The sequence below is a fragment of the Microtus ochrogaster genome, chromosome 18 (genome assembly GCF_000317375.1).
Source record: "Microtus ochrogaster isolate Prairie Vole_2 chromosome 18, MicOch1.0, whole genome shotgun sequence".
Lineage (NCBI taxonomy): Eukaryota > Metazoa > Chordata > Mammalia > Rodentia > Cricetidae > Microtus > Microtus ochrogaster.
Window position 1 is genome coordinate 6,430,798 of NC_022020.1, and position 10,563 is coordinate 6,441,360.

At 47.1% G+C, this 10,563-nt stretch overlaps 1 protein-coding gene across 1 annotated transcript in view; it reads left to right on the forward strand.

Annotated features, from left to right (window-relative positions):
* Lama3 (laminin subunit alpha 3) overlaps positions 1–10,563 on the forward strand; it is a 220,910-nt gene that overhangs the window by 120,290 nt on the left and 90,057 nt on the right. Inside the window, exons 30-32 of the mRNA XM_005355767.3 lie at positions 596–711; positions 1,637–1,848; positions 2,656–2,860. Coding sequence (XP_005355824.1) covers positions 596–711; positions 1,637–1,848; positions 2,656–2,860 — 533 coding nt within the window. The remainder of the gene's footprint in view (positions 1–595; positions 712–1,636; positions 1,849–2,655; positions 2,861–10,563) is intronic.

A 10,563-nucleotide genomic window follows, 5' to 3' on the forward strand; every position in this document is an offset into this window, starting at 1 on the left:
TCTCTCTCTCTCAGAGTTAATTCAGCATTTCCTTAAGGATGTCTAGAAAGCTTGGAAGAGTTCACTGGGTTCTGCTCTCAAAGCCTGGCTCAGTGACTTACAAACTCCACAAGGCCATGCCTCCTAAACCTCCCCAGACAGTGCTACCAGCTAGAAATCAAATGTTCAAATACATTAGCTACGCAGGACATTCTCATTTACACCACAAATACTAAATAAACTTCAGAGGAGGGCCACGATAATAGGTTCCCTGTTGGCTCTGCAGCTTTAGTTTGCTTACCTTTAAAATATAAAGCAGTGGCCCCCAGAGAATCAGGAGTCCCACACATGTGTCATGTGATGCCCCAGTCACCCTGACAGGCTCTGCTAGGCACCTTGAACTCACCACCACTCAGCACTGGGATTCCTTGTTCCTTGGAGCAGATACTTCCAGAGTCCTGCTTGTGCCCACTGTTCCCTAGCAACTGCATTGAGTCTTTACCCCACCTCAGGTTTGCTGCTGTGCTTTCTTTGTAAATCTCGCTGGCATTTGAATAAGCAGGAAAGGATGTGGGCTCATTCTCTTCCTCCTTCTCTGGCCTCGGCTTTCTTTTAGGTCCGTGTTCTAGTGGTGCCGGCGGAGAATTATGACTACCAAATACTTCATAGAACATCAGTGGACAAGTCCTTTGAGTTCATCAGCAATTGTGGAGGAGACAGTTTTTATATTGAGTGAGTGTCATTTTGTGGGAGGGCTCTGGCATGATCATATTCCAAGCTGGAGGTCTGGAAAGAGTCTGGCCTGGAGTCAGCCTCTCCTCACCACCCAGGAGAGCAGTGGGGCTGGCGTCTCAGGAAGGTGATGCCGTTCACTGTGCCCACCACTTAGTGAGAGACCTCGACATGTACCATCTGAGCAAGGTGACCACAATCAACCTTGACCTCAGCAGAGGCCTACCCTCACCTCAGGATTAGGGACCAATTAGGAGAATCTCTTGCACCTTGCTAATTCCTACTGGCTTTCAGTATATACTGAAAGATCCTACCCAGGGCACCTTCCCTGGCAATCACCTCTGTGATGGGGACTGCCCAGAGCTGTGTCCTTGTGCCCTGTCTTCTCTCATCCCTAGGTGCTAAGAGCACAACAGCTCCAATACCAGCTCTGCTGTGAATCCAGTGCCCCTTAGAAGCTTCCAGAAGGAGCCAGGAGCTCCAGAGGCCCTGAAGACGGGCTCTTCTTGTACAGTGATAGTAAAAGCTAAGGCCCCATCTCATCTGCTCCATACCACTCATTCTCGGGAATGACCACAGCTAAGCTCCCTTATCCCTGGCTGGACGACTGTGAGGCTCAGGAGCTGACAGTTCTCAGCACGTCATTCAGCCTCCATTATCTTTCCACAGCGCAGCCTGTCCTGCAGCTGCTTCACACCAGGTTCCCACTGGCCATTCCTGTGATGCCTTCTCCTCGAGCAGTCCTTGGGGACAGGGTGGCTGTCACTGGCTGAAACCACAGTGGGGCCATTTTTCACTTCTTCCCAAACTCTAGTGCTCAACGCCCCCACCCACAAAGATGCTGCCAGGTGGACCCAGTCAGAAAGGGAAGTTGAGGAAAGACGCATATCCTAGGTTATCACTATGTGTGGTTCTGTTTTCACAGTCCCCAGGCAGCCTCTGGATTCTGTAAAAAAGCGGCAAGGTCCCTGGTAGCCTTTTACCATAACGGTGCTCTGCCTTGTGACTGTCACCCTGCTGGGGCTGCCGGCCAGCACTGCAATCCTGAGGGTGGACAGTGCCCTTGCCGGCCCAACGTCATCGGGAGGCAGTGTACGCGCTGTGCAACAGGCCACTATGGATTTCCACACTGCAAGCGTAAGTGACACTATTCCTTATAAACATGCAGGCTAGTTCATGCCCCATGTCTATACACTGTGGTCTGAGCGGCAAGACACTGTATTCCTTATAAACATGCAGGCTAGCTCATGCCCCATGTCTACACACTGTGGTCTGAGTGGCAAGGCTCAAGGGCTTGAACATAAATGTGAGTGTATACTTATCATATGGATAACTTGGTCCCTTTCCTCTCAAAAGTCCTTTTCAGGTTGTGTGATCCAATGAAAACTTCGTTCAGAAAGGACATTCAAAGTCTCATGGGTGTATACTCATTAAATTAGGAACCCTCGTGTTTTTACTTAAGAGCTACCCTGTGGTCCGATGCCTGGCTCAGCCCATGCTGTCAGTGGCAGTGAGAGTTACAGGTGTGCAGAGCACCACGGGACACTCTGTCTGAACAGACAAGAATGTCACTGCTGTAGACTGTGCTGACCATGGGCCCTGGACCTGCAGGGCTTTGGGAGGCTGTGGAACGTTCAATGTCTTGAACGTTCCCTACTTGATTTCTTCTAGAGCTTTCTGTTGAACAGGAAGCTCATGTTGGAATGGGATGCCAGCAGCCTGGTAGGTTTGTGGAGTGTCTAGCCTAGAGCCAGTTAGTCCAGCTGCTCCTCACTTGGGGGCCGCACACTGTTTTCCCCTGGGAGCCTTGGTCTGACTGATTAGATCAGCATGGACACCCACACAAGGGGAAGGAAAACATATCCCCAAACTCCACGGGAACTCCAGGAAATCCCAGTTCTGTATAGTCCAACTCTTATGCAGTGTCTCTTTGTCCCTCGGCAGCTTGCAACTGTGGCAGACGCCTTTGTGAAGAGGTGACGGGGAAGTGCCTCTGTCCACCCCGCACAGTCAGGCCCCAGTGTGAAGTCTGTGAGGTGAATGCCTTCAACTTCCACCCCCTGGCTGGCTGTGAAGCCTGCAACTGCTCCAGGAAAGGCACTGTCGAGGCGACCATTTCTGAGTGTGACAGGAACAGCGGGCAGTGCAGGTGAGTCATGGCACACCAGTGTGCCGGGTCCTGTCATCTGGGCACAGCCTAGTCATTCCCATTCCTCACTTCCCACCTGTGCACAGTGATGGCATCAGGATGGAGCCTCTCAGAAAGAATGGACTTTGGTGGGTAAATTGCTTGGTCCATCCAGATTTAGGGCAGCCAGGCAGAGCCCCAGGTGGTAGGCTACCAGTTACCAGCCTTGCCCACGTACCCCACCACATTGTCACAATAGGATTGTGCTATGTGTGTGCCAGGATCCCACTGTCTTGATGGTTGGCTTTGTTTGTCCATTGGCATAATGTAGAGTTGTCTGGAAAGGGGTCTCCACTCTCGACTATGTCAAGTTGACACAATTAGCCATCACAGGCCTTCAAAGCAGGGTTTATTGGTTGTGGGGAACCAGGCAGGGTTGGTCATCTTCAGGAACCACTGTGGTCCAGCGCACGATGGCTGAGAAATGATGACTGTATTAGTTATTTGTTCCTGTTGCTGTGTTACAATGCCCTGACAAGAGTAAGTAAAAAGAGAAAGGGGTTAACAGAATCTGGTCCATTATGCTGGGGAAGGCTCTTAAATGACCGAATCCTATACATCTTTAGCCAGGAAACAGGACTGATGAATTCCAGTACACAGCCTGCACTCTCCTTTTTATCCAGTACTAAGGATTTCAACCAGTATGTGTGTTATAAGGACACCAATCAGACCGGCTTAATAGCCAGCAAATCCTATGATAGCTCCATCTTAATTATATCTACGAAGATGTATTTTCATGTTCACACCTTGGGTGTACACGGCTAAACTCTCCATTATAGCAATGGTTCGCTCTCCAAGGAAGAACCCTTCCCCATACCTTCATCAGTTGTCTGGCGCCTGCCAGCTCCTGTGGGTTGGGAGACATTGTATGGAAGTTGAGAGAAAAGCGAGTCATGGAGCATCCTAAGACTTTGAAACCACAACCATTAGTCCTGCCTGAGTCAACTAGCCAGTCAGTGACCGGCATGGGCCTCCTAGTGATGTCAGGGCTTAATCACAGGAAGCAATGAGTGAAGGAGCTGAGAAGTGGCTGTAGAATTGATGTTCAGACAGCTCAGTCGAAAACCTCCCCACTGGCGAGAAGAACCCCAGGGTTTCCCAGGATTGCTGACACAACCAGGAAAGAGGGATTTGAGAACCCTCAACACCAGTTAAAGCAGGAGGAGATAATAGATGGGTTTGCTGAAGCACAGCATTTTAGGAAAATATCCTGAGGAATTTTAACAACCCACTGCCAGCAATGGTAATTTAACTGACTAGAAGTTTCTTAACTTGGGAGCAAGGGATGTCTCACAGCTCTGGCTGGCAAAGGGACCTCACTGATGGGTGTCATGTTTAGATAAATATGAAGCTGCTCTCTTTGACAACATCACGTGATGGAAACATTACAATGTACGATCAAATGGCTTTGTCCTAGCAGAGTCCTTAGAGGTAGCATTAAAAAACAAAACAACTTTAGCAGTTCCCTATACTCTGTAAATTGCACAAATTCCCATGTTTATACAGAAAAACCATTTAATTGCTTAAAGTAGTAATTTATTTACAAAAATTTTCTTCATGAATTTTTGTATGTATTTGTGTGTATGGTGTTTATATGATGTTTTCTGGCAAGTGTGGGCACATATGTGTATGTGACCAAAACTCAACCTCAGGTTCCTTCTGTGGTCACCGTCCACATTAGTTTTGGAGATCCCATCTGTTACTGAGTCTGAACCTTAGCCATCGGGCTAGGCTGGCCACCAGTGTGTCCTGAGGTCCATTTGTCTCCACTCCTGGCTTCTGAGGGTGCTGGGGATCTGAACTTGGGATTTCTCGCTAACTTTACCCACTGAACCATCTCCCCACTTTCGTAAAAGACTTTTGTGTGAAAGCTGCTTCCCTGTGCACTGGAGATTTCTAATGGCAGCAGGGATGATGGTGTGTAATGGCACCCAGAGCATGAGTAAGAGAACGGTTAGTGACCCCTGGTGTTTGCACTAAGGGAAGACACAGCCTTTCTCAGCAACACAGGGCTTGCTGAGATCTGAACCAGTGTGGAAACACACACCACAGCACTTAAAAATTAAAAATTAACACTTAAAAGATTAGCATTTTTTGTTGTATTTCCTGCGGACACTGTAAAGTTTGTCCTTCCTGCCAAGCCGAGCCATTACAGATGTTACTCTGCTTTAAAATGATTGTAAATGACTATAAGCATCCACAATTCTTTGCTTTATGTCTAAAAGCCACTTATGGGTGAGTTCGTGCGATATTTGTCTTTCTGGGTCTGGGTTACCTCACTCAATATGATGTTTTCTGGATCCATCCATTTGCCTGCAAATTTCAAGATGTCATTATTTTTTCTGCTGTGTAGTACTCCATTGTGTAAATGTACCACATTTTCCTTATCCATTCTTTGGTTTAGGGGCATTTAGGTTGTTTCCAGGGTCTGGCTATGACAAACAATGCTGCTATGAAAATAGTTGAGCACATGTCCTTGTGGCATGATTGAGCATCCTTTGGGTATATACCCAAAAGTGGTATTACTGGGTCTTGAGGAAGGTTATTTCCTAATTTTCTGAGAAATTGCCAAGCTGACGTCCAAAGGGGCTGTACCAGCTCTATTTCCACCAGCAATGCAGAACCCACAACCTCTCCAGCGTAAGTTGTCATCAGTGTTTTTGATCTTGGTTATTCTTTTTTATTTTTTTTATTTTTTATTTATTTATTTTATTATTATTATTTTTTTTGATTTTTTGAGACAGGGTTTCTCCGTAGCTTTTTGGTTCCTGTCCTGGACCTAGCTCTTCTAGACCAGGCTGGCCTCGAACTCACAGAGATCCACCTGCCTCTGCCTCCCGAGTGCTGGGATTAAAGGCGTGCGCCACCACCACCAAGCGATCTTGGTTATTCTTACAGGCATAAGATGGAATTTCAGAGTTGTTTTGATTTGCTTTTCTCTGATGGCTAAGGATGTTGAACGTTTCCTTAAGTGTCTTTCAGCCATTTTAGAGTCCTCTGTTTAGAGTTCTCCATTTAGGTCTGTACCCCATTTTTTTATTAGATTATTTGCTTTTTTTTTTTTTGATGACCAAATTCTTGAGTTCTTTGTATATTTTGGAGATCAGCCCCTATGTCTGATATGGGGTTGGTGAAGATCTTTTCCCATTCTGTAGGCTGTCTTTTTGTCTTGTTGACTGTGTCCTTTGCTTTAAAGAAACTTTTCAGTTTCAGGAGGTCCCATTTATTAATTGTTTCTCTCAGTGTCTGTGCTGCTGGGGTTATATTTAGGAAGTGGTGCCAATGCTTTCAAGTGTACTTCCCACTTTCTCTTCTATGAGGTTCAGTGTGGCTGGCTTTATGTTGAGGTCTTTGATCCATTTGGACTTGAGACTTGAGTTTTGATAGAGTAACTAGTGAGCAGACACAGGACAGCTCGCCCTGCCATCCTGGATGCCAGTTTCCAGTGCATTAAGAAACTTAGCAAAATCATCACTGACCTTGCTTCTAAGTTTAAACCTCTGATCTTATTTTCTTGCTCCATCTCGGATGGCATCCAGACAACACTGTGTCAGCTCTAGGTGTCTATCTGGCCAACCCCAGAGACTGAAGTTCTGACCGTGGGCCGCTAGAACACAGTTCCGCTTTCTATGTGGATTTAATGAAATAGAATAGTAGGAGAAATAAGAATTACCTGCTTTCAGTAATGGAAACTATTTGACTCTTGAAATGCTTCCAGGGGTTATAATAGCCTTAGGAGGATTCTTAATCTGTGGCACAAACAAGGAAGCTGGGACCACTGCTGGCAGAAACTGCCTGCTGGGACTCCCCCTCAGCCTGTTTGTTTTATGGGACTCCCCCTCAGGCTGGCTTAAGGTCTCAGACATACACTCCCCCCTCATCCCCACTGTCTGTCATCATTGCTTCACTACAAATGAGCCCACGCGGACTCTCTGACCAGCTCACTTAGGACCACGTCTCCTGAGTCCTGGGGCTCCTGCCCTCTCGCATAGATAATGGAAACACTTTTTAAGATTTGATTTGATTTGTTTGTGTATAGATGTATATATCTGGGTCAGTATGGGTATATGTACATATGTGTTCAGGGGCCCTCAGAGGCCAGAAGAGGGTATTGGATCCCTTGGAGCTGGAGTTACAGGTATTCGTGATGTAGGTGTTGGGAACAGAACTCCAGTAATTATGACTGAGCAGTAAATGCTCATAACCACTGAGCTGGCTCTACAGTCCCCAATGAAATAACATTTCTAAACTTTTTATGGATTCTTTGTGAATTTCACATCATGCACCCCAATCCCATTCATCTCCCTGTCCCTCCTTATCTCTGTATCCACCCTCTACCCTTGCAACCTCCCTCACCAAAAGAAAACAAACAATGTCACCATGGTAGCGTGGTGTGTCACGGTGTGTCACAGTATAGCGTTTACCAGTTTTCCTTGCAAGTATTCGTTGCAATGAGTCATCGGCCTGGTCAGAGGCCTCTGCTGCGCCATCAATACTGAATCCTCGCCCTTGTCATGGAGGTCCTGCAGCTTTGGGTCTCAGGATCCGTCCCTCCATGTGCTGAAGGGTAGATGTTGGGTGGGCCAATTTAAAGCCCTGGATCTGGGACTGGGTGGTAGCTGAGTTAGTCAGCCCTCCCACTCTCCTGCACCCTCACCACCAGGACCAATTCTATTGTGTTGCCTAGGCAAGGAGTGGGACCAGCTCACCTGCTCTCACCACTTTGGGGCCAGTTCCCTCACACTGCCCAGGTGAGGGTTGGGGCCAGTTTCCGGTGCTCATGCCCCCTGGGCCAGCTCTCCTACACTCCAGTCACCAGGGCCAGCTCTACTGTGCTGCCCAGGCAAGGGTGGGGCCAACTCTGCACAGCCCTCAGACATTAGCATTGCCTCAGGTAGCAGCCCAGACCAGAGATGTTAGCATGGCCTTTGGTGGTAAGATGAGCCACGGACATTGCTACCACAGGGCCACGGACCCAGACACGGTCCTCAGTTGAAGCATGGGCCAGGACCTCACCATGGCCTCAGGGGGCAGTGCAGGCTCTTCCTCTCCCTAGTATCTCCAGTTCTACCTCTCTTCAAGTGCACAAATGGTTTCACTTCTTTCTTTCCCGTCTTCCCATCACACGCTTGCTCCTCATTGTGGTGCCTGTGTGGCATGTGGTGGCAGGTGGGGGTCCCTTGGGTGTCTTCTGCCATGCCCATGTCATGTGTAAGTGGGCAAGCAAGATAATATTTTCCAGGACTTTTAGTGAAAGCTCCCTCTTAGCGGGTCCTTAGCTCCCAGATTCTACGTTCAGTCTGACCCCATGTTATAGTCCTGCCGTCCAAGCTTTTCAAGCCACCTCTCCTCTTAGACTTCAAGCTAATCTGCTGAATGATGATGGCCTCTTTCTTATTTTTAAGATACCAAGATTTCAGACTTTAAAACTCAGTTTCCCTATATCCAGTCACATGTCTACTTCTGGTGAGGGACAGATCATCCTGTTGGGTCTGTCCTTTCCCGCTGACTACCCCCTTCCTAAGTCCCTGTCCCACTTCATGTTGGACCAATAGTGGCTCCTGATTGGTTGTCCTCTGGGGTTATTTATTCACTCCTTCAAATAAGCAAACAACGGTCCAAGGAGTTTGTCTGGTACCATGACAACGGAGAAGGAAAGCGAAACTTCCTTTCTGGAGCCTGGCTGAACATCTCTTACACAGACCTGGAGCCAGGCTGTCTTACACATTTCTCTGGGGAGACTCTGGACCCCTAATTCAAGAGGACTATGCTAATTTCCAACCATACCAGGAGTTTAACATCCGTTTCCTCCTGAGTGCTCACTGGTATGGAATGCTGTTAGTCCATCAAACTTGAGACAGTACCAATAAATGCATGTTTCTGATTCTGTTGACTTTTAGAATTTTTATTTTAAATATTTGCTCATACCTAAAATGATATTTATGTGTTTATGATAAATGGTGTATGTATATTTATGCTTACACTGATGCTTCAACTCATAACATTGTATAATGATCAAGTTCAGGTAATTGGCACAGACATCATATTAAACATGGTGAGTGTTTGGAATTTTCGTAATGAGAGCTCTCTGCTGGCGCAAAAATCCCAATCAAGCCAAATGACAATGAGCCGAATTAAAGGAGGTCCAGGTTTAATGGGATTCCTGCGCTCTTGGGTGGCCCAGAGGGGAACCAGGAAGCTGTGAAGTGAATACAGGGTGGCGGGGAGAGACACGACGAAGACTGCGAAGGAACTTTCCAGGGAGCGGTTTAAATAGACTGGTTGAGTGGTCAAGGTTTTGGCAGGCTACCTTGTCCGTCTTCGGGGGAGGGATCAAGTTTTGGCGGGCACAGGAACAGGGCCTCCAAAGATGGAGTCCAGAAACCGGGACTTATAGTGAGTATGTTCACGTTTTTTTCTCTTCTGGTTGCTTTGAGCAAAACACCGTCTTTTTCTCCTTATATAACTAGCACTTTGCCTGTTGACTATGCTTTTCTCAGCCCTTCCTTCTCTCTGCCCTCTGCAGCCTCTAGTAATCACTATTCCACATTCAACTTCTTTGGACTGTACAATTTTAAGTTCCATCTCTAAGTAAGATCATGGCATATTTGACTTGCATGCATGGCTTGCTTCACTTAGCACAAGTCCCTTCTGTCCATGGTATTGTACAGACAGCAAGGCTTCATGGCTGGGTAGTATTCCTCTCAGTATACATGCCACATTTTCTCTGCCCATTCAACCACCGATGGGCACGTGGCTTGATTCTGGCTGTTTGGCCATTGTAAACAGCACTACACTGAAGGTGGGCATGGAGCCATCCCTGTGACACACCCGTGTCTTTCCTTTGCACACAAACCTGTGGTTTTTGATGCTTATGCATACTTGGTTTTCACAATGACCATTGTTTGTTGTGTGCATGCGTGTTTTGTTTCATTGCTCAGACTTTATCAGATGTTTCAATTTGGGTACAGTGATTCAATCATGCTTATGTTGTAATGAGGAAACCTATACTAATTCATCATGACAGCTGGCATGGTAAGTCCAGCCATGTTGTATGGGGGATCTTTCCGTGACATGGGGCTCTACACAGAGTCACTGCCCTCATACTACTCCTTCTTCAAAACCTTCCTCAGTTTCCCGTTGTCTCAAGCATCAAGGCCAGTCTTCCATAGCGGTCTGGCTTATACCTACTCTAACTTCTTCCCCTCTGAGTTTCCTCCTCTATGAGCTCTGAACACATTCACTTCTCCGGCCATGAAAGCCCTCTGTCCACCTTCTGTTGTACGAGGAGTGGCGGGGCTGTGTCCTGCCACCCGGCTAGCTTTACCCGAAATAATTACACAGAAACTGTATCCTTTTAAACACTTCCTGGCCCATTAGTTCCAGCCTCTTATTGGCTAGCTCTTACATATTGATCTAACTCATTTTTAATAATCTGTGTAGCCCACGAGGTGGCTTACCAGGGAAGATCTTAACCTAACCTGCGTCTGTCTGGAGTGGGAGAATCATGGCAACTCCCTGACTCAGCTTCTTTCTCCCAGCATTCTGTTCTGTTTACTCTACCCACCTAAGGGTTGGCCTATCAAATGGGCCTAGGCAATTTCTTTATTAATTAACCAATGAAAGCAACAGATTAGAAAGAAATCACTCCCATGTCATTTCCC